At 41.0% G+C, this 24961-nt stretch overlaps 1 protein-coding gene across 1 annotated transcript in view; it reads left to right on the forward strand.

Moving 5' to 3' along the window:
• The first annotated feature begins 2282 nt into the window (after positions 1 to 2282).
• Positions 2283 to 24961, forward strand: part of LOC126482158 (sodium-coupled monocarboxylate transporter 1-like) — a 101636-nt gene continuing 78957 nt past the window's right edge. The window contains exons 1-4 of the mRNA XM_050106134.1: positions 2283 to 2497; positions 5112 to 5271; positions 9947 to 10064; positions 10374 to 10441. Of these exons, the coding sequence (XP_049962091.1) occupies positions 2283 to 2497; positions 5112 to 5271; positions 9947 to 10064; positions 10374 to 10441 (561 nt within the window). The remainder of the gene's footprint in view (positions 2498 to 5111; positions 5272 to 9946; positions 10065 to 10373; positions 10442 to 24961) is intronic.

The following is a 24961-nucleotide window of genomic DNA, read 5'->3' on the forward strand; positions in this document are numbered from 1 at the left end:
CCATATTTCTTTTATAATTTTTAGAAAAAAGTTCAATAATTTCCATTTTACGGAAGAATAGTATACTTTTTGAGATTTTATTAGTCTGTCTCAAAAAAAAGAGAAAAAAGTTTACGAAGGGTGATATATATTCGGTACATTCAGGTTAAAACTACTTTTATCGGAAACGCAGTGATAACAGGATGCTAATTTACACTTACATTCCTTCGTTCACATGCCTCTTCACAACGTGTCCCTCCTCCCCCTACTTCCTCACGAACTCCGCGTCTTCCAACTCACACTGTCTCCCTCTTCTACCTGCCTTTCACGTCCCCTTCCATTTTCATCTACTCTTTTCTATTCATTTACTTATCCCTTCTCTGTCCATCTTCTCTTCATCACTGTCTCTATCCATCGCCTCCTCATCCTCTCTATCAATGTCCTTCACCACCCACTCTCTGTTCATTTCCTTTAACCCATGTCATCCTCCTGTCGATCTCCTCTACTCCTTCTCTCTGTCCAAATCTTCGTTCCCCCCTTTCTGACCATCTCGTAACTTATCCCAATCTAACTCCTCCTCCCCTAACTTTGTCCAATTTCTTCTCCCTCTGTCCAAATGGTCTCACCCCTCTCTAACTCCTTCCACCCATCTCTTTCTGTCCATCTCCTCTTACTCAGTCTCAGTCTGTCCATCTCCTACTCCCCTCTCTCTGTAGATCTCATCTTCTTCCTATGTCCACCTACTCCTATGGCAGCCACGCCGAATGGGTGTTAGGTGGTTTTTATCTCCCCCCCCCCCACTTCCCCCCAGCTGTATTTCTTTCCAGACTATGCACCAAATTTGGTTGAAATGCATCCAGTGCTTTAGGAGGAGGAGTGGAGCATACATAAATACATGTGTCCTCTGGTTCTTTCGCGGCAGCATGCTGAACACACACACACACACACACACACACACACACACACACATCCATTTTACATACGTATGCAGGGTGTCCAACCAAAGAGTCGTTAGGTATCTCAGCAGATGTCTCTGATGTCTCGAAAGATATTTGTAATTTCGTGTTCGTACTGTGTAGCTGGAATGAGTGCAAAAAAATATTGCTCAGCATGTCTTTACATGCAACGCCCAGTGGGGACGGAAAGCGTCTGATTGTTTCTCATTATGAAAAAAAAAGTTTTTTCAGATCCTTTTGCCTCCCTATTCGAAAGAGCTATTCCAAATAAGTCATGTGCGTCATTCGTTTTATTTACATGTAAGGAAAGTAAAACGCGAAGAACATCCAGAACTCCAGCAACGACTGAGGAGACTGCTGCCATGCAGCAGCGCTGCTCATTAGCTTTTGGAATACTGGATATTCTTCATATTTTAATACCCCTGTTAATAAATGTCGGTAAAATGAATATCGCACTACTCTAATTTGGAACCGCTCTATCAAATAGGCAGTCATACTTCCGCTTTAAGAAAACATTTTGTTCCTAACAGGAAGGAAACCAACGCTTTCGGTCAACGTTGGGCGTCGCATGAAAGATGTGATGGGCAGTATATGTCTGTGGTGACTAAAGCTGCAAATTGCAAACACTCTTAGAAGGGATACCCCTTACAAATATAGACAAATGCTTTTATACATATCATCAAGGAAACATCATTCGTCTAATGTTAGGTCTACAATGCTAATTTAGGTGTACGATACTAAATAGGTAAATAATGTACCATGGCTACACAATTATTTATGCACATAATGATATCAGTTATTTATTGCTAGTAATATCATATATATATAAAATACTTTATTCAGCTTTTTGTTTTATCAGTTTTTTTTTAATTTCAGTTTAAATTTTTTTATCTCATATCGTGCTTTTATCGTATAATTTAAATTATCTGAGTGATCTTGTTCAACGTTGTAGGAGACATGTTCAAAGACGTATTATGTTTAATATTATTGCCTCAACTATTAAATTCAAATTTTTTCATGTTCCTTTCATGATGCAATAAGACTTTATCATGTAATAAATCCTTTTCAGGCAGACTAACAGACAAAAAAAAAAAAAAAAAAAAAAACACACCGAAATAGTACCTAAAATGCTGAAACGTGTATAGATGTAAGATAAATAAATTATTGTATCTTGATATAGGATGCTAGTCTCAACTTTTCTTTGCAGATGCAGAAGGAAGACTAAGTCCAAGAGATGATTATTAAACTCAAATGCAGTAGCTGTGGAAGGTAGCTACTACATTTATCATATACCGTGATGATGTTTGCAGGTATCTACTACAAGCTCCAGACGTCTCTGACAGCAATATGACATTCAACGCAAGTGTGGACTCGCAGTTGACGCAACACATGCTGTTCGGATGGGTGGACCACCTGTCGGTCGCACTCATGCTGGACCTTTCCGCAGCCATCGGTATTTATTTTGGCGTGTTTGGTCGCGCCAAGAATACTGCCCAAGTGGACTACCTGCACGGCGGCAAACGCATGAGAGCATTTCCTGTCGCAGTGTCACAAGTATCTAGGTGAGATACGTTACTATGTATGAGAAATTTATCCCATCCTTTCATATCCCGTCCTCCTGTTGGCAACTGCTGTCGTCACCGTTGAAGTCTTCCGCAACTTTCGCAGTATCGTCTTCGGATCCAGACCAGCAAATTATTGCAGTCAGCTGTGTGACAACGAAGAAGAGCGACAACAGAAGATGGTTCCTTATTATCTGTTTACCACTAATCCTCAGATAAGTTTCCATTGTTCATGTTAGTGGAACAAAACACAGGATGTTCAGAATATCTCGATACAAACTTCTGGGACTTGTAGAGGGAGTGAGTAGATAATATGAAACTTCCTGGCACGTTAAAACTGTGTGCCGGACCAGAACTCGAACTCGAGACCTTTTCCCGCCGCGGGCAAGTACTCTACCGAATGAGCTACCCAAGGACGATTCACGACTCCTCCTCACAGCTTTAGTTCCGCCAGTACCTCGTCTCCTATCTTCCGAACTGCACAGCAGCTCTTCTGCGAAACTTGTAGAACTTGCACTCCTGCAAGAAAGGATATTGCTGAGACATGGCTTATGCTGGATGTTGGAGGAGGGCGTAGGTTACCGTCAATCAGAAAGATTTCCAACAGTTAGTAATAAAATATTTATTACACATAAAGAAACACTCAAATGATGTTTCTTCTAGTGAAATGTCCTACATAATTAGACGTTGAAATTATCACAAGTCCTCTAAAATACTGAAGTCCTGTCGTTGTTCCTCTCAGTGATGCCTAAATAGGGTCCAGAAATGGCCTACGATGTGTAAGGAGCCTAAGTCCCTGAGGCGACCGACGAACACTGCAGCTTGGAGACTCGGGACACTGAAGAGATCTGTCCGCCGTAGTTCAGGGCTACGGTGTTTAACGGGGCATCGACCAATCGATATCCACACATGTGATGGGCATAGGTTGGCAGCTGCGTCTTCTGACGTACCTCGATATAATTCGTACTCACAATCCTTACATCTGCTGAGCTACGAGTGTTTCGGGCGCGTCTTATCGAAAAAAAAGTTCAAATGTGTGAAGTCCTAAGGGACCAAACTGCTGAGGTCATCGGTCCCTAGACTTAAACTCTACTAAAACTAATTTATGCTAAGAACAACACATATTCACCTGTGCCCGAGGGAGAACTCGAACCTCCGGCGGTAGTGGCCGTGCAATTCGTAACATGGCGCCTTTTTCGGAGCGGACACTCCGTGCGGCGGCTTATCGACTGTGGTGCGGTACTCTCTGGAGACGTCAGTACCGTCACCACTGATTAGCCATAGACTGGGGGATGTTTCCAGAATGCAGCCCGGTATATGCACATATTAAACATCCTGGTAGATTAAAACTGTGTGCTGGGCCGAGACTCGAACTCGAGTGCTTTGCCTTTCGCGGGCATATCCTCTACCGACTGAGCTACCCAAGCACGACTCAAGACAATCATCGCAGCTTTAGTTCCAGTACCTCGCCTCCTACCCTCCAAACTTCGTAGAAGCTCTCCTGCGAAACTTGCAAAACCGGTCCTCCTGGAAGAAAGGATACTGCCGAGACATTGCTTAGCAATAGCATGAGGAATGTTTCCAGAACGAAACTTCCACTCTGCAGCGGTGTGTGCGCTGATAAGAACTTATCATATCAGCACACACTCCGCTGCAGAGTGAAAATTTCATTAATGAGTAAATAATATTCTCAGCAGGCAATCATGTCCGGAAACTTACCGTTTCCCTTCTACGACGATTTCATTTTGGGTGTTTAAATCGCACACTTCTACTTGAGGAATTGAATTAGGTGTGATGCTGTATAGTTATTAGGCAACAATTCGAAAGAAAACATGGCGGGAAGTCCATTTAACACTGAAGCACATTTGTATGTGTTAACACTTAAACATTTCGTCTTTACTTTATCCCAAAACAGAAAATAATCCAGAATATTGTATGTACGTAACAGTACTGATGCATAACAACATCAGGTGACCGTCTGACGTAGTAATTGTCATTCTACCTACCCTATAGCATACCAGGACAAGCAACTCTTCCCTCAGCAGAAGTGGATGCATTACACATCTGAATTAAAACTGTCGTAATACGTAAACAGTACGTTTCCCGACATGACTTCATACTCAAAATATTATGTACTCAGTCTCCCCTAAAGGTCCTAGAAGTTTGTAACGGGAACTTCGGAACAGCATCTACTACACAGGCTAGAAAATAAAACACTTTACTGGCATTATTCGTGATTCAGTGAGTACTTCCTCTTATTTTCAGTATTTGGATTATGCGGTTTCATTCTATTTATATGAAGCCATTGCTTCAAGATGACCTATTCAATATCCACGAACAGCACCTCACTTGGGATCATCGGAAGTGGAAGTATTATATACATTTCTTTTAATATGTGTTACGTATTTTTATTTTATGACACGTTTTACATCCTTGAGTATTTCTTCACTACACATGTATGTCTCACCTAATCTTTTCACTCATTATTAGTTTATGGGCCAGTAAATTTTGAAACTAAGGTTCATATTTGTGTACATAACAGACCGATACGTTGAACATCACTCACATATTTATGATATTTTTTCTTTCATGCATGTAAACCTGCGATTCACAGTCATACCTCTGGAACCACGCTGATGGGAGTGCCTGCAGAAGTATACCTATACGGGAGCGTCTACGGATGGGTTTGCATATCAGTCATCATTTTCGCACTCATCACCAACTACGTGTTTCTTCCTGTTTTCTTCGATTTGCAGCTCACATCAACTTATGAGGTGAATTCCAAAACAACTGTAGTCGTATCAGGATTTAATTTATCATTAGACAAAATGAATATAGCTATAAATAATGCGATCATACCGTCTGTTGTCTTTACCGTCAGTAAATTACGACTATGTTGTTTTTTAAAGAAACTACCGTAAGCAACATACTTCCTCATTTCCTTTAGAATTCCATAGTACCCATACCAATCACAACGAGAACGATATAAAACTATGATGCATTTACTTTTTGACAGTGCCTTGGTAAAAATAATAGCTTTTGTACTAGTTTTCTATAGTATCCATACCACTCACAACAAGAACGATGTAAGACTATGATGCATGTACTTTTTGACAGTGCCTTGGTTAAAAATAATCGGTTTTGTACTAGTCTGTGGCGGCAAAGATTAACGTAGAGTGTTGTCTTAAGCTATTTAATTAATTCATTTATTAATGTATTTAATGATGCAATCAGGTGCATCTTTTGAAAAGAATGGGACTGTTTTACGTCAGATTCTGTTTTTATTGTCCGCTGAATATATGTATTTGGTGAAAAGATTTTTAAAGTGTTAATATTTTTATTACGATTATCACAGGTACCAGTATATAGCATTTATGAAAGCAGCTACAGGCCATTTACAGTAGAAACTGAGAAGTAAAAGATTTCTTTATGTTCTAAACATAACCTTACAAAATTTAGTAGGTTTCCCAGAAAAAGTATATTGCATTTCGATTTAAATTGCCTACATCACTAAAACTTCTCAGGACCGCTTTGCCTAGATACACTACTGGCCATTAAAATTGCTACACCAAGAAGAAATGCAGATGATAAACGGGTATTCAGTGGACAAATATATTATACTACAACTGACATGTGATTACATGCCGGCCGGAGTGGCCGAGCGGTTCTAGGCGCTACAGTCTGAAACCGCGCGACCTCTATGGTCGCAGGTTCGAATCCTGCCTCGGGCATGGATGGGTGTGATGTCCTTAGGTTACTTAGGTTTAAGTGGTTCTAAGTTCTAGGGGACTGATGACCTCAGAAGTTAAGTCCCCTAGTGCTCAGAGCCATTTTTTTGTGATTACATTTTCCCGCATGCCAATGCAGATTCAACACGATACTACAGTTCATCAAGAGTAGTGACTGGCGTATTGTGACGAGCCAGTTGCTCGCCCACCGTTGACCAGACGTTTCCAGTTGGAGAGAGATCTGGAGAATGTGCTGGCCAGGGCAAAAGTCGAACGTTTTCTGTATCCATAAAGGCCTGTACAAGACCTGCAACCAGCGGTCGTGCGTTATCCTGACGAAATGTAGGGTTTCGCAGGGATCGAATGAAGGGTAGAGCCATGGGTCGTAACACATCTGAAATGTAACGTCCACTGTTCAAAGTACCGTCAATGCGAACAAGAGGGTGACAGAGACGTGTAACCAATGGCAATCCATATCATCACGCCGGGTGATACGCCAGTATGGCGATGACGAATACACGCTTCCAATGTGTGTTCACCGCGACGTCGCCAAACACGGATGCGACCATCGTGATGCTGTAAACAGAACCTGGACCCATCCGAAAAAAAATGACGTTTTGCCATACGTGCAGCCAGGTTCGTCGTTGAGTACACCATCACGGGCGTTCCTGTCTGAGCACGTCATCTTCGTGGTGTAGCAATTTTAATGGCCAGTAGTATATACTGAATTTCGATTTAAATCGCCTATATCACTAGACCCTCTCAGGACCGCTTTGCCTAGATATGTTCTTACTCCCTTTGGACGTTCACTAAGTAATGCAACAATTAAATTTTCTCCGCTAACACCGTGGAATATTCCCGCTTCATGCCCTACATTTCCATGAAGTTGCGAAAGGTGGTGTCGCTATAAGTAGCCCTTAAAATGGCGTCTATAAAGGAGGTACGTTCCAAGGAGTGAGCTGTCATTGAGTTTCCTTTGGCGGAAAAACAGAATGTCGCAGATATTCATGGGCACTTGTTGCCAGTGACCTATAGACCTGTGAGTCTTTGGGCGAGGCGTCTGCTATCATCGCAAGGTGGCTCAAACCTGTGCGATCCCCCGCGTGCCGGCACGTCGCACACAGCTGTGAACCTTGAATTATTTTAAAGTGCGGACACTTTCATTCGAAGCGATCGACGGCTCGGAATGAAAGACGTCACTGCTGATCTGGACGTCTCCGTCGCTAGTGCTGACACTCGTCCACCACTTAGGGACACAAAAGGGTGTGTCCACTGGTCTGCTCGACGCCTAACAGAAGAACATAAAGAGCAACGAAGGGCCATCTGTGCGGAATTGCTTGTGTGGTTCGAGGCTGATAATGGAAATTTTGTGTCGAAATCTTCACAACCGACGAAACATGGGTTCATCACTTGTAACTGGAAACAAAAGGCAGTGGATGAAGTGACGCAACACCACCTCTCTTCTGAAGGACGAAAAAGCACCCTCAGCCATTAAAGTCGTGGTTATGGTCGTCTAGGACTCTGAAGGCGCTATTCTGTTTGATGTGCTCCCTCATGGTGCAACGAACGAGTCTGAAGTGTATTGTGTTATCATCAGGAAATTAAAGAAACGGCTTCAGCGTGTCCTTCGCCTCAAAAATTTAGACGAACTTCTCCTTTTCCGTGAGAACGCAAGACCTTACACAACTCCGCTCACCCGACAGGAGCTCACATAACTTATTTTGGCCTTTGTGCCTTAACCACCCTACAGCCAGGAGCTCGCAGCTTCCGTTTGTTTGGCTCAATCAAGGCTACACCCTCACGTGAAGCAGTACGTGAATGATGGGGAAGTCATGGAAGGAGCAAGAACCTAGCTGCGATGTCGACCAATGCAGAGGTGCCATTGCGAACATACCAACTCTCCCAGTATGATGACGTAGAGGCCATTACACTGAACATAGAGTACGTTAAAAAATATGGTTTTGTAGCAAAAATTGGTGTGTAGAATATATGAGTCTGGCGACATACCATCTGACTTTCGGAAAAGCATCATCCACACAATTCCGAAGACGGAAAGAGCTGACAAGTGCGAGAATTATCGCACAATCATCTTAACAGCTCATGCATCGAAGCTGCTTACAAGAATAATATACAGAAGAATGGAAAAGAAAATTGAGAATGCGCTAGGTGACGATCAGTTGGGCCTTAGGAAAAGTAAAGGGACGAGAGAGGCAATTCTGACGTTACGGCTAATAATGGAAGCAAGGCTAAAGAAAAATCAAGACACTTTCATAGGTTTTATCGACCTGGAAAAAGCGTTCGACAATATAAAATGGTGCAAGCTGTTCGAGATTCTGAAAAAAGTAGGGGGTAAGCTATAGGGAGAGACGGGTCATATACAATATGTACAACAACCAAGAGGGAATAATAAGAGTGAACGATCAAGAACGAAGTGCTCGTATTAAGAAGGGTGTAAGACAAGGCTGTAGCCTTTCGCCCCTACTCTTCAATCTGTACATCGAGGATGTACAGATTGAAATAAAAGAAAGGTTCAGGATGGAATTAAAATACAAGGTGAAAGGATATCAATGATACGATTCGCTGATGACATTGCTATACTGAGTGAAAGTGAAGAAGAATTAAATGATCTGCTGAACGGAATGAACAGTCTAATGAGTACACAGTATGGTTTGAGAGTAAATCGGAGAAAGACGAAGGTAATGAGAAGTAGTAGAAATGAGAACAGCGAGAAACTTAACATCAGGATTGATGGTCACGAAGTCAATGAAGTTAAGGAATTCTGCTACCTAGGCAGTAAAATAACCAATGACGGACGGAGCAAGGAGGACATCAAAAGCCGACTCGCTATGGCAAAAAAGGCATTTCTGGCCAAGAGAAGTCTACTAATATCAAATACCGGCCTTAATTTGAGGAAGAAATTTCTGAGGATGTACGTCTGCAATACAGCATTGTATGGTAGTGAAACATGGACTGTGGGAAAACCGGAACAGAAGAGAATCGAAGCATTTGAGATGTGGTGCTATAGACGAATGTTGAAAATTAGGTGGACTGATAAGGTAAGGAATGAGGAGGTTCTACGCAGAATCGGAGAGGAAATAAATATGTGGAAAACACTGATAAGGAGAAGGGACAGGATGATAGGACATCTGCTAAGACATGAGGGAATGACTTCCATGGTACTAGAGGGAGCTGTGGAGGGCAAATACTGTAGAGGAAGACAGAGATTGGAATACGTCGTCAAGCAAATGATTGAGGACGTAGGTTGCAAGTGCTACTCGGAGATGATGAGGTTAGCACAGGAAAGGAATTCGTGGCGGGCCGCATCAAACCAGTCAGTAGACTGATGACCCAAAAAAATGGTGCCCTCTGAGGCCTTTAATATCGCTTGTCATATGCCAGTTCCCTAAGCAGTGCCAGACTGATGTCATAACTCTAACCCAGAAATGCAACAAATAATCAGTTACACACCAGTATACGTAAAATATGTGGGTACAGTTTCCAGACACATGGCATTACTTTCCGTTTTTGGAATTGACTCTTTCCCGGAACAAACTAAAAAAAAAAAAAAAATTAGAAGGTTGCAACACGTGAATCAGCAGTAACCCCCGACACAGGTGGGACAAATGTTGAAAGAAAAGAAATTGATAGTAGAAGAATAATAACAGCAAACGTTCGCAAGAGCAAGGCCCGACTTACAGAGGAACGTGTGCTTGTGTTGCAGTACTTGGAGCGCCGCTTCAGCCGTACTATTCGCTTATTTGCATCTGGATTCTTCACACTCAATCTGGTGCTTCACATGCCTTTGTACGTGTACATGGCTGCTATCGCACTAAGCCAAGGTTGGTTTTAACACTGAAACTAACGACAACCTTTAGTAGTAAAACATCGAACTACGTTGGCAAAAACACATACAGCTACAGTTTCTTTTAGAAAATGTAGTATTTCCTCAGCATAAAGCAGGTACATAAAGCATGCTGTAACGTGTGAGATATGTTTTGTTGCTCGGCAGCCTAGATTTTTGTTGTATGAATAAAATAGCGTATTAAACGGCACAGTGAAATCCCTTGTTAGTATTGTACGCATACTAGACAGTAGTAGAACTATACGCCGCCACAACCATATTAATCGAATCTTTTTTTTTTTCACAGTGTCTGGAATCAGCGTCCACTGGATCACTCCTCTGGTTTGCACCGTCTGCGTTTTCTACACTATGCTGGTAAGTCAGCAGTAGTGCAAGGTGATCTTAAGCCGTATAGATTAGTAGAAAGACCTGATAATGCGATGGAGAAGTCGGCAGTCTTAGTGTAATTTATTAAAAAAATTAATGTACAAACTTTTTATGTATAGACCGCAATTTTTAGTAAATAATTACAGCACGTTGACAAGTTTCGGTTGTTTTTTACAACCATCTTGAGGTCGTTCAAATTGTAAAAAGCGATGCACAAGAAATGGCAAAAGTCACCAGTAACTGTAGTCAAACAGTGAAATGCATTTGCATTTTACGTGCTGAAGATTATGGCAATATGTAGTGGAAAATGTCATCATGAGCGAGTCAGTTTGTATACCGTAAACTCCCAAGATGACGGGAATAAAGAAGGAACAAAAATCGGTTTAGGTGGCCCCGAGCACTATGGGACTTAACATGTGAGGTCATCAGTCGCCTAGAACTTAGGACTACGTAAACCTGACTAACCTAAGAACATCACAAACAACCATGCCCGAGGCAGGATTCGAACCTGTGACCGTAGTGGTCACGCGGTTCCGGACTGAAGCGCCTAGAACCGCTCGGCCACAACGGCCGGCTAAAGAAGGAACATTTCCAGTTAAATTACTAAAACTTGCATCACATGCCAGCGATTTTCAAATAGTCAGCTTTTTAAAATGTGCAGAAGTCGAAGGTTAAAAGTAAAATGCCACCTGTCCAACCTGACTGACAAGTCACGGGAAAAGTCAGTTTCTTGCCTGTGTACCGCTTTTTTTACGATTTGAACAATCTGAAGATTGTTGTGGAAAGGAACCGAAACAAATCATTGTACTGTGCCCGCACACTGATAAATAAGGGTCAATAATGAATCACCAGTTATCATGTTTCAATTATTTTCAAAATGAATTTCGGGGATCGTGGAACTTCGTTGAAGAGTGTGAATTAGTAGGATCTACACTCTGATGTATATTTGTTTGCAACCTGTACAAATTTAATACCTAAACGCAGAATTTTAAAAATAATCCAGTAATGCCTGTCATTAATCTTTCGAGAACTAGAAACAAATTATTGGAAGAGCAACAAGTAATTTCTGATCTGAGCATTGCAATGCAGTACTGGATGGTAAGTACAAAACGAAAACTGGTTATGTACACCTATGACATATTAATTTTCTGCAAATGTTTTGAGAAATGAGGGCCGCAGATGAAATGGACTTCGGATTAGAAACCGTGTCGAACATCACTACAATGAATTGGAAACACTATAGAGTTACCGCTATTGGTATCTTGAGAGTCATGGATGAATAGCTCTTATAGCGTGTAAGTAATCATCTTGTTAAATTGGGGAATCTGCTTAAGAATAACCGATTGTAATTCTAGGCGCTTCAGTCCGGAACCGCGCTGCTGCTACGGTCACAGGTTCGAATCCTGCCTCTGGCATGGATATGTGTGTGATGTCCTTAGGTTAGTTAGGTTTAAGTAATTCAAAGTCTAGGGGACATACGTCCTCAGATGTGAAGTCCCATAGTGCTTAGAGCCATTTGAACCATTTGAACAACCAAACAGCTAGTGCACTACCTCAATTTCGTAAAGACAGATTCAAATGGCAACATTCTACTATCCTCAACGAATCTTGCCTTCACCGTACGACATTTTCACGCTACAGATAATATACGGCATTGTAGAACGGTTATGTTATGCACGTTACGGCTTTAGTATATTTTACATAATTTTTTACATTTCTGTCGCCAGTACTGAACTACATTCCAAGTGGAACACATTTAGTAAGAATTTAGAAGGTAAGATTAGTCCCTTAGTACTAGAAGCTTGGAATTTTATGTGCGAAACAACTCTGAAAAATGAGCTAAAAGCGTTGTTTACAAACAGCAAGTTTTATCGTGTTGTGACAACTTTGCTACAATTTTAGTATTATCACAATTTCAATTAATATATCCACCATATACGAGTAGCAATGGTTGCTGTATAGTATCTGAAAGTGTTCGAATGTCTGAGAAAGATCTGTGATTCAGAACTTAGTAACTTATTTTTCTTCCCTTGCTTACTTAGTAACTTATTTTTCTTCCCTTGCTTAAACCTTTTTTTGGGTCATCAGTCCTCTGACTGCCTTGTATCCCCCACTAATCCCTTTCTTGCCTCAAGCTCTTCATCTCGGAGTAACACTTACAACCTACGTCCTCAGTTATTTGTCAGTTGTTTTCGAATTTCTCTCTTCATCTACAATTTTGTACTCTTGTACCATGAAAGCTATTCCCTGATTTCTTAATAGATGTCGAATCATCCTGTCCCTTTTTATTGTCAGTGTTTCCCACACGTTCCTTTGCTCACCCATCCTGCGGAGAACCTCCACACTTCTTACCTTTCTTGGTCCAAATAATTTTCAACATTCTTCTCTAACACCACATTTCAATCACTTCTATTCTCTTCTCTTCCTGTTTTCCCACAGTTCACGTTTCACTACCATACAATGCTGAGCCCCAAACACACACAGCCAGAAATGCAGTCGCACAACTAAGGAATATGTTTGGTATTAGCAGACTTCTCTTGTCCAGTAATGCCCCTTTCACCAGAGTTTGCTTGTTATGTCCGCCACGCTCCTTCCATCATGTTCTGTTTTCCTACCTGGGTAGCAGAATTCCTTAATTTCGTCTATCTCGTGTTGCCCAGTTAGGATGTTAACTTTCTCACAGTTCTCAACTGTGTACTTCTCAGTAACGTAAAGTACTCTAAAAACATAAATACCAGTGAAAAGTTCAAACAATGGGAAGGTAGGAACCATTTGGCATTAGGCGTGCAGATCTTGAGAGTTGGAACGCTTGCTCGGATGGAATAAGCGTAGCGTTCGTTAACAGACTTTATAATACCACGGAAAACATAGATCTGGGTAACGAGCTGGGTACTTAATCCACTCTAGTCGCGAAAGTGAATCCAGTGCTTTAAAGATTGTGCTGTGTCGCTGGTTAATAAAACTTTAAGTGTTGGAACTATTCCGTTATTTAATCAAAGGGCATACTTATTTTGGAATGAATGAATATGTACGTATGTCAGAAAGAATATGAACACATAAAGCGTACGAAAAACTGAAAGAAACTCACTGAACTTGCCCACACCTTTTGATGTTTCGATATCAAGAATAATTAAGTAGCCATCTAGTAGGAAATTACTTTTTGATACGCGCATTGCGCTAAAAAGTTGAACAAAAGGTTCTAATTGACATTGCCAAATTATTAAATACGAAATCGTAGCCTTTCAAGGCCCAAAATTGCCATACAAAAAAGTACCTGTCCTTCAAACTGAAGATTATTTGACATATTCTATTAAAAGTATGATTTCGTATGTCACTTTACAAATACTGTGGTATACGTAGTTGGTTGTATTAATTTGCTGTTAACGTTTTGTTATAGTGGTATCTGTTTTACCCCCTGTTTTAATCTTTGCCATCATCATTTAAAATGTTTTACTACTGTTACTTTCTGGATATGTTTGACACTGTAACATTTTTAAAAAGACGGAAAAATATCCATATATAGGGCGCAGTATTATAACTTTTTTTCATAGCTTGCATCTATTTAAAGTACAACATTGACCTTTACTTTTAATACATGACACACCTATTTGGGAAGCGAGTTTGACAACTGTGCTCCAGGGATAAGGATCTGTGTGTATGTTAAGGTTGCACTTTATACGAAGCTTTTATAACATAGAGAAAAATAAATTTGTAAATGCTCAATCTGTAAATGATTCTTAAGGAATTACATTAACAATTTAGTGTGATATTTTGTTCGAAAGGGGGCCTGATGATAACACTTGGAAACAAAACCGGTATCCGGTAGGCAAAATGAAAGTGCTGCTATAGACTACGACAATTTTTTCTTTTTGAAAGTCCTTTTATCACTAAAGACTTTTCCTTGGCAACTAGAAATCACCGCTAAGTCAGAGAAGTGTTCTCACAAGTAGATCTAGTTCATGCAAAGGGAACAAAACAAAAAATATATTAAACCTGAAAACTGCGGTGCAATGAAAAATTACCAATAATTTTAGTGTCCCCGAGACAAAATAATATCGAAGTCACAGCCTCCTATATTTTTCAGGTCCGTCTTGTTCACATAAACTTTTACACTTCACTATTTGGTTTCGGCTACCGCCATCTTCAGATAATAAAATACGCTGATGTAGTATCAATGTCAGACTTATAATGTAGGTACATAGTATGTGCTCAGACTTTATGTGTTCAGTCCACAACCTTCTACACAATTATAGTTTCAGAGGATATCAATCTACTCCATGACCCTTGTGCAGCAAGGGTAATTAATCATTCCAAAAAGAAAAAAAAAATTGTTGTCAAAGGCTTTATTGCCAACGATGCGTTTCGTATGGCGGGCGCATCTTCTGATTATCTGCAAGTAATCACTATATATACTGCACTAACAGGGTGTTTCAAAAATGACTGGTATATTTGAAACGGCAATAAAATCTAAACGAGCAGCGATAGAAATACACCGTTTGTTGCAATATGCTTGGGACAACAGTATATTTTCAGGCGGACAAACTTTCTAAATTACAGTAGTTACAATTTTCAACAACAGATGGCGCTGCAAGTGATGTGAAAGATATAGAAGACAACGCAGTCTGTGGGTGCGTCATTCTGTACGTCGTCTTTCTGCTGTAAGCATGTGCTGTTCACAACGTGCAAGTGTGCTGTAGACAACATGGTTTATTCCTTAGAACAGAGGATTTTTCTGGTGTTGGAATTCCACCGCCTAGAACACAGTGTTGTTGCAACAAGACGAAGTTTTCAACGGAGGTTTAATGTAACGAAAGGACCGAAAAGCGATACAATAAAGGATCTGTTTGAAAAATTTCAACGGACTGGGAACGTGACGGATGAACATGCTGGAAAGGTAGGGCGACCACGTACGGCAACCACAGAGGGCAATGCGCAGCTAGTGCAGCAGGTGATCCAACAGCGGCCTCGGGTTTCCGTTCGCCGTGTTGCAGCTGCGGTTCAAATGACGCCAACGTCCACGTATCGTCTCATGCGCCAGAGTTTACACCTCTATCCATACAAAATTCAAACGCGGCAACCCCTCAGCGCCGCTACCATTTCTGCACGAGAGACATCCGCTAACGATATAGTGCACAGGATTGATGACGGCGATATGCATGTGGGCAGCATTTGGTTTACTGACGAAGCTTATTTTTACCTGGACGGCTTCGTCAATAAACAGAACTGGCGCATATGGGGAACCGAAAAGCGCCATGTTGCAGTCCCATCGTCCCTGCATCCTCAAAAAGTACTGGTCTGGGCCGCCATTTCTTCCAAAGGAATCATTGGCCCATTTTTCAGATCCGAAACGATTACTGCATCACGCTATCTGGACATTCTTCGTGAATTTGTGGCGGTACAAACTGCCTTAGACGACACTGCGAACACCTCGTGGTTTATGCAAGATGGTGGCCGGCCACATCGCATGGCCGACGTCTTTAATTTCCTGAATGAATATTTCGATGATCGTGTGATTGCTTTGGGCTATCCGAAACATACAGGAGGCGGCGTGGATTGGCCTCCCTATTCGCCAGACATGAACCCCTGTGACTTCTTTCTGTGGGGACACTTGAAAGACCAGGTGTACCGCCAGAATCCAGAAACAATTGAACAGCTGAAGCAGTACATCTCATCTGCATGTGAAGCCATTTCGCCAGACACGTTGTCAAAGGTTTCGGGTAATTTCATTCAGAGACTACGCCATATTATTGCTACGCATGGTGGATATGTGGAAAATATCGTACTATAGAGTTTCCCAGACCTCAGCGCCATCTGTTGTTGAAAATTGTAACTACTGTAATATCGAAAGTTTGTCTGCCTGAAAATGTACTGTTGTCCCAAGCATATTGCAACAAACGGTGTATTTCTATCGCTGCTCGTTTAGTTTTTATTGCCGTTTCAAATATGCCGGTCATTTTTGAAACACCTTGTAAATGTTTTTTCTTGGTTGACGCGCAAACTATGTTTAACGTTATCCGGAAACGAACTACAAGCGATGATGTTATACATGCCCTGTCATGTCATCCCATCTAATGGAAACTTAGTTTCTTTTCTTCCCCTCAATGAATGACGAGACCCAAATTCAGTAGAAAGTGAATTAAGTAATTTGAAACTTATCTCTGAAGACAATGGCTATAATACCAACCTAGCACAAAAACTATTTCGTCAAAAATCAGCAAATTTTGAATAATACAATGTCTTTATAGAACAGTTTCAGAATTCAACAACTTCACTCCATCATTCCTGGGTGATATATCGTATAGACTAGTTAACCTCCTCAAAGTGCATCATGTTAGAGCTTCGTGATACGATCCACTGCCTGTTCGTCCATAATGAACAACTAACTAAAAATTTCTTGTATAACTCAGATGTGTATCAGCTCACCTGGGCCCTATTGTCCCGGAACATACATCGGACAAACTGTTGGTTGAGTCTCCATCATGGACTCGGGACATCAGCTGGTCAAGTAACTATCAATGAAATTCGCTAACAGCCTTGCAATTGAAATGTTATTTTATTTTATTTTGGCTACCAGCTCCGGCATTCCACTATGATATCTTCAGGCCCCATGTGCATCTTCCAAAAATAAAAGATATTGTCATACAGTGTCATATATTTCTGGATGTTGTGAACTCAAAACCGTACCCGATGTACTTCATTCGAATACTTGATTGCATAGCAGAATGCCGGAAATGGTAGTCAAAAAAAAATAAAAAATCACCTCAGTACACGGCTTTTGGATAATTTCATTGGTAACTGGTGTTTCTGATAAAGTAAGATTGTAAGAGCAACTTCATACCAAAAAGAGCGCTATAAAAAAGAAATGATCCTTCCTAGCGGCCATTGTGAATCTAGCTTTGAAGCTTTACGCTGTGTCTCTAAAAGTAAAATACCAACTATTCTGGACAATTCTTTTGAATGAAGCTCCCACCATTTGACTGTAACAATTATTTTTTTTATTATTATGCAATCGATATTTCGGCCTTAGGCCATTATCAAGTAGAAAAATGGAATAAACGAAGTATAAATCACAAAGCAAGAGATTGGGCAACCATGAAAATGGTGGATAAATAATGTGATTCTTTACATTTATATGTTAGAGGACATCAGACTGGTATGAAATACAAGCACTTGGCAGAAAAGCATATCTGGTTGTACAGTCCAGATCTGTCATTAGCAGAACTGAGAACATCTCTAAAACACGTAAACAATTTACAGACTTTCATTTGTGCAGTCTAGAGCACAGCTGTTGTATGAAATACTAACTATTAAATAAATATGGACCACACTTATGTCTGAAGAGCAGCCGGAATGGACACATATGAAACGATCTTAGAAAGATCGCCTGAGAGATATCACAGTTTGCAGAACGTAACCTGTGTTGTGTTAGGGCGCAAGGTAGCTGAAATGTTTATTGCACGATAAATACATTATCTTTGCATACATTAGTACATATCAGTGTTCACAGTATATGACTCGGAAGCCCACTATTAAAGTTTACATGTAAATATTGTCAAACGTCTAATCGTAATATATTTGTAATGTAGTAAATTGTGTAAGGCATGGTTTCCTATATACGTGAGTAGTAATATGTGCTGTTACAAATTGCAGTAGCATTAGTGTCGCATATTTGAAAAGTGCAACACCGGATAGGCAACAGAACAGCAGCCAGAACGAATAAGTTTTCTAAAACGTACTCTGAATACAAAGGAGACGCAAGAGAAAGGGCGCTGGTTTTTGGGGATTAGCCGGAAATGTTATGTAGACATATGAGGTATGATGTGAGCTCGCGTGGACAGCCTCGAGGCGTTGCAGTGCGTTGGCGGTGACCGTATGTAGTCACACGAGACTCAGCAGAGCGGAGGCGGGAAGCGCCAATGGGGATGGGGGTCGTGGCCTACTGTACAGTGTGAAGGCGGAGGCGGTGTCGACCAAAGCTCAGGAGGGACGTCTGTGTGGGACACGCCTGCGGCCTTGTAGGATGTGCTCTGGCTTGTTCACATTCATACATAGCCAGTAACTCCCTCCATGGGATTTTGGAACCCGGATAGTGTACTTTCATTCAAATCGTTATCCATGTGTTACTTAGACGAGCAATTAAAGGCTGTGGTTATTCAAGTCTTGTCTTTGTTCGGCTATTTCTCGACCAAGTTCTATAACCCTTTCAATCTTCTAGTTAGTCATCTCCACGTTCGCTGATTGGACGGATCTTCTCCAGTCTCTACATCTACATCTACATACATACTCCGCTATCCACCATACGGTGCGTGGCGGAGGGTACCTCGTACCACAATTAGCATCTTCTCTCCGTGTTCCACTCCCAAACAGAACGAGGAAAAAATGACTGCCTATATGCCTCTGTACGAGCCCTAATCTCTCTTACGTTATCTTTGTGGTCATTCCGCGAAACGTAAGTTGGCGGCAGTAAAATTGTACTGCAGTCAGCCTCAAATGCTGGTTCTCTAAATTTCCTCAGTAGCGATTCACGAAAAGAACGCCTCCTTTCCTCTAGACTTCCACTCGAGTTCCTGAAGCATTTCCGCAACACTCGCGTGATCATCAAACCTACCAGTAACAACACTAGCAGCCGCCTCTGAATTGCTTCTATGTCCTCCCTCAATGCGACCTGATAGGGATCCCAAACGCTCGAGCAGTACTCAACAATAGGTCGTATTAGTGTTTTATAAGCGGTCTCCTTTACAGATGAACCCAAAATTCTACCAATGAACTGAAGACTACTATCCGCCTTCCCCACAGCTGCCATTACATGCTTGTCCCACTTAATATCGCTCTACAATGTTACGCCCAAATATTTAATCGACGTGACTGTGTCAAGCGCTACACTACTAATTCAAACATTACAGGATTCTTTTTCCTATTCATCTGCATTAATTTACATTTATCTATATTCAGAGTTAGCTGCCTTTCTGTACACCAATCACAAATCCTGTCCAAGTCATCTTGTATCCTCCTACAGTCACTCAACGACGACACCTTCCCGTACACTACAGCAACATCAGCAAACAGCCGCACATTGCTATCCACCCTATCCAAAAGATCATTTATGTAGATATATAACAACAGTGGACCTACCACACTTCCCTGGGGCACTCCAGCTGATACCCTCACCTCCGATGAACACTCACCATCGAGGAAAACATACTGGGTTCTATTACTTAAAAAGTCTTCGAGCCACTCACATACATGGGAACCAATCCCACATGCTCGTACCTTATTTAGGAGTCTGTAGTGGGACACCGAGTCAAACGCTTTCCGGAAGTCAAGGATCATGGCATCCCTCTGATACCCTTCATCCACGGTTCGCAAGATATGTCAAAAAAGGGCGAGTTGCGTTTCGCAGGAGCGATGCTTTCTAAATCCGTATTGATGCATGGACAGCAACTTCTCTGTCTCAAGGAAATTCATTATATTCGAACTGAGAATGTGTTCGAGAATCCTGCAACAAACCGATGTCAACGATATTGGTCTGTAATTTTGAGGATCCGTCCTTCTACCCTTCTTATATACAGGCGTCACCTGCGCCATTGTCCAGTCGCTCGGGACTTTACGTTGGGCAAGGGATCGCGATAAATGCAAGCTAAGTGCTTGTCATTGTGGTCTAGACCACTTGCTGGACGCGATATGAAGACATTTTTTCTGGTATCAGATACGGCCTTAGGTCGTAGAATCAGAATGCAGTCATCACGCCACGAGTTAGAAATAGGCCACCTCTCTTTGGAATATGGATCGTAACCAGCACGACATCACATGTAACGACAGAATGGCTTTGGGAACCCCTTTTAGATTACTTGAAAACCTGTGCACTGCAGAGCCAGAAGCCAGGACAGAAGAGAAAGAGGTCTCCCGCTTTTGAGAAAGAAGGCGCCTGAAGAAAGAAATACAGGCTGGGACTAGCCCAGTATCAAACGGCGCCTGGGGCAAGGAGGACACCCTGGAAGGCTGCCAGAGGCGGTGCAGCCTCTATAGCAGCGGACGAATGGCGCCCGGAGTCGAGGAGGACATCCCGGGAAGCGGCCAGGGTCGCCCGAGAGCAATGCGAGGACGCGGACGACGCTGAGAGGACAGCCGGCAGCCATGGCGGGCAGCGCAGGGTCGCAGATGCCACAGACTAGATGCATCAGCACCGGCAACGACAGAAAGACGTGTGGGTAACATACGGCACGAGGGCAGACAGCAGGCATGTCGGGACACGGAGATATTGTTTCCAGTGCAGGCTCTTATGTGCCTGAATAGCAACGTGGGCAGTTCGTTAGTTTACCGGGTGTGCTAATATCATTACTGCAAACATTTGAAGGCAATAAGAACACTCTAAGAGAGTTGCTTGACAATTGTGATCTTGCATTTTATAACGCCTCTTCTTCTTGATGATTTGGTTTGATTTGTACTTGGCCTCGGCTAAAACTCGGCGACAGTCGGTAGAGTGTTGAGATCGTTATCAAGTTACGAATACGACGCAACACAAAACTGCTGAGCCGAAATGTCGACGTGCGTGAGATATTTACTTCACCAAGAATCGCAATTAATCGTTCGCAATCGATGTTTAACTGATTAATGATGAAATATTAATAATAAAACCAATACAGTCACATCCACAACACATTCACTACAAGGCGGTCGTAATTTCAAGTATCTAAGAAATCGTAACAGTGGGCTTGTTATTTGAGTCAAAGATTCTACACAACAGCCGAGCGCTACAGTCAAATACTATCGTTGAGCGTATTTATTACTCGGGAGTTTCATGTCAATAATTTGATAGAATTTTAAATCACAAATGCACGACTTGGCACGAGAGGGTGTTTTATTGCACAATATCAGTCACTTCCTAACCGAGCCTTGAGAAGAAAACTTTCCCAGGTGTTGACGGGATTTAAATTATATGCTTCGGACCTATTACTGAAGTTCCATAAACCACTGGCTATTATGAATGAAAATTGTCTATCAGTGTTCGTTGCCTAAATATCTGTCTAAGTAATGTTTAGTTCAACTATCTAGATTATCTAGTTAAAAGTTCACTTTATTCTAGTAGGTAAAAGTTCTCCGTTCGAATTCTAATGCCGTGATATTTGAAGACAGAAGACCGTATCACTGCATCATAATAGATCGCAATTATTCAATATCAAAAAAACAATCTAAGCGCTCCTACGTGTACGAGCATTCAAATATATGACTTGCTCCGGCTAACTCTTGTAACGTAGTGACAATTCATTGAATTATACTTAGTCATTACTCACGATTCCCAAAGAGTACTCACACGGAGTATTCTTTGGGATCGTTGGTTCTACTTTGCGAATGTTAATTTATGCTAATTTTGCGATTTATTATGATTCTGATATTTATTTTAATGAAATTTAATCTTTCGTTCGTAGATTGCTAAATTGTCAAGTCTTAGATTAATTACTTGTTATTGTCCTAATAATAGTGATAAATGGAACTTCGTTCGCTTATTCTCTTGTCTGGGAATTTGGAACTTGGGGGGAAATCTTTGGGGTATTGGGAGCTAATTTTTTATTTTTATTTCTCGTCCGAGGAAGTGGCATTACAATTTGAACTTGCAGAACCAGAGTAGCACGATAACTTCTGAAATTGGTTAAAACTAAAATAGTGGGCTCAGCACGTCGCAAGTTTTTAATCAAAGATCTAAGCGCCACTTGGTGAGAAGTGCATGCTATATTAGGTAGTAAAATGACACTTACTTCTACACATTGTGGGGCGGCGAATAAGTTGGAACATTTACTGTTGTATCCTTGTTTGAATGTTGTAACATTCCCAGCCGATGCACCATATGTGGGGCGGCGAATAAGTTGTAAAAAATCTAATCTATTGCTGTATAAATGCTTGCATGTTGAATCAGTTTCTGGCTTTTAGAGTGTTGTTAATGCTGTCTTTCGCCGTTCTCAACACTGGCTCTCTATTTACTTTTTAGCACCCAGAAAGTGATTTAACAAAACGTGAAGCCCGTAAGTAGAGTTCCTAGTGCCCACTTCATCTGAGAATACCATTATAGCTGCAGCTTATAGCTCTGAGGAATTAGGAGATTGTCCGGGATTTCTAATCAAAAACGGTTTTCCAAAATAGTTGAGTATATTCTTAAATTCACTGATAAAAAACACAAGTATCCCTACAACCTAACTAACAGAGCAGTTTAGAGTCTAATGCGCTGATGCAACTATAAATGTCCAAATTAAATGTTAAAAAGAATGCTCGCCATAATTTGATGAAAATATTTCATCAAACGCCACGCAAAATATTTGGTAGAATGTCTGTCCCGCGACGGCACGTGGAAATACGACAATACGCAAACTGAAGCTAGATAATGAAAATCATCCCAGAATTAACACTTCACTTGAAATGTTTTCATGGTTCCGCGTATCTCTAGTAACTTAATACGGCACCCGAGGCTGTATGTAGCAGTGATACCGACGCGACGCGACTCCCGACACAGATGGCGTGTCATTCAGCGTCTGGAGAGAACTGGGGCCTTTCTTCCTCACGCAGCGTTCTTATATATAAAGCCGCGGTGCGGACGGCTAAGGGAACGCCTGATCAAATCGGCTCTCCCGACTAGCCGCTGGGCTAGTAATGCACCACTTCAAGTTACATAATAATTTATAGCTTCTTTTGCTGATGGCCGATGAAGCTCTTAATTTAAACGTGCATTCAGCACGCAGGTAAGTATTGATAATAAAATTTTGACGTGGCTAAGTTAAATATTTTGGGCGAGAGAATTAATTAAATTACACTGCACGCAGTAGATGAACTCTGAACTGGCCCTTTTGAGATCCACTACCGCTATAATTTTATCGGTATTCAAAAGAAACTTTTCACATCTTCATAGTCATAGCGGACCTCCAACCTATTTAAATCTAAACATCCTAGCCTTATTTATTAGCCTACTTAACATATCTTGCTTCCTTCAGTTTTGAGATGAAAACCAGAAAATCATGAATTTCCACTAAAATCTTAATTTGTGAAATCCAAAATACTGTTTTTATTAAATCATTATGAAAGATGAATCTAAATATAAATTTTGAAGTCTCTCGCTCTTTTTTGTTGCGCCAATGATTTTTTCAGAAAAACGTCCAAATTTCGAAAATGGCTGAAGTTATCGAACTGATATTTAACACACATTAATTTAGTATTATTCCTGACATGCTAGAAAAGTTTTAGGTCATTTGCTTGATTTTTAAGGTATCGCACAACATTTATGACGTCAGAGCTAGTTACAGCAGACTGGCTGGCACACAGTGGAAACTGATGTGAATTTTTTTGTTTATGAATGTTAATGAATGAAAAAAATTTTAATTACAAAAAGGGAAGCAAGAGTACAGTTTAACTCCCTATGAAAGATCAAAATTGAAATATTAACCTGTAGAAACATTAAAGAAAACTGATTACCTACATTAATTATTTAAATTGTAGGCAAGTTCACTGCCTTTTAAACAATGTCATTACTCAAAATTTTAAGCAAAGTCAATGAAATATTTTGGCATACATATTGCCTTAGACAAACAAACACATACAAATTGAAAAATTATTAAAATCTTAGATCCATTAAATAGATTAAATACATTTTTACATACACAAGTTCAAAGAAAACAACATGATACATAAACAGATGATTATCTCTTAGCAGTCTTTTCTAAACCTGAAAGAAAATTTCACAAATAATTTTTACACACGTGGTTGTAGCCGCTTTGGCTGGCGTCCTACACTTCCATTCACAAGGGTAGAGGAGGGGAAGTTGCTATGGTGTGCGTCCTTCACGTAGGGGAAGTTGCTATGGGGTGAGTCCTTCACGTTCTCTCTAAATTACATGGGGGAAAGGGGAGGGGTCAGTGTGAGTTGTGTCCAAGTCACTCCATGCTTTCACGCAGCTACCAGGCTGCCATTATCTGGTTTGTCCTGTAGAACAAACAAAAAGAGTGCCTCAGACTCTGTTCACTTAATATCTATGGGTGGGTCACAATGAAATGGGGATATATACATTTTATCCTTCAATATTTTGCTGGAACAAAGTTAACAGAACTTTTTCAATTTTACTCTCGTGGTTACTTAATTGTCATAAAATCGGTAAACAAATGGCTTAAAAGGCCGTTAGTGATGTACTAGAGAAAATTTATGCTCAAGGCATACAATCATAAATCATATTTAATCTGAATTTATTATTTCTGGGCCGGAACACTGAACCAATGCTCGGTACATTCCTGATACATTTGTATTTTATTCACTTAGCTAACTAATCTTCGATTACCTTATTCTTAGAGATAGTATGAGTATGATTAGTGGTTGTTTTCTCAGCTTCTTTGTACATGTGAGTAACCTTTGGTAATAGTACAGTTGTGAGTGTTCAACACACACTACGTTTAGTTGACTACTAAATCCACTTATTGGTCCTCTGCTGTTGTCAGTTCCACATCTGCAATTAGGTACTCACTTACTTTGAAGTGT

This window comes from Schistocerca serialis, chromosome 5 (genome assembly GCF_023864345.2).
Source record: "Schistocerca serialis cubense isolate TAMUIC-IGC-003099 chromosome 5, iqSchSeri2.2, whole genome shotgun sequence".
Classification (NCBI taxonomy): domain Eukaryota; kingdom Metazoa; phylum Arthropoda; class Insecta; order Orthoptera; family Acrididae; genus Schistocerca; species Schistocerca serialis.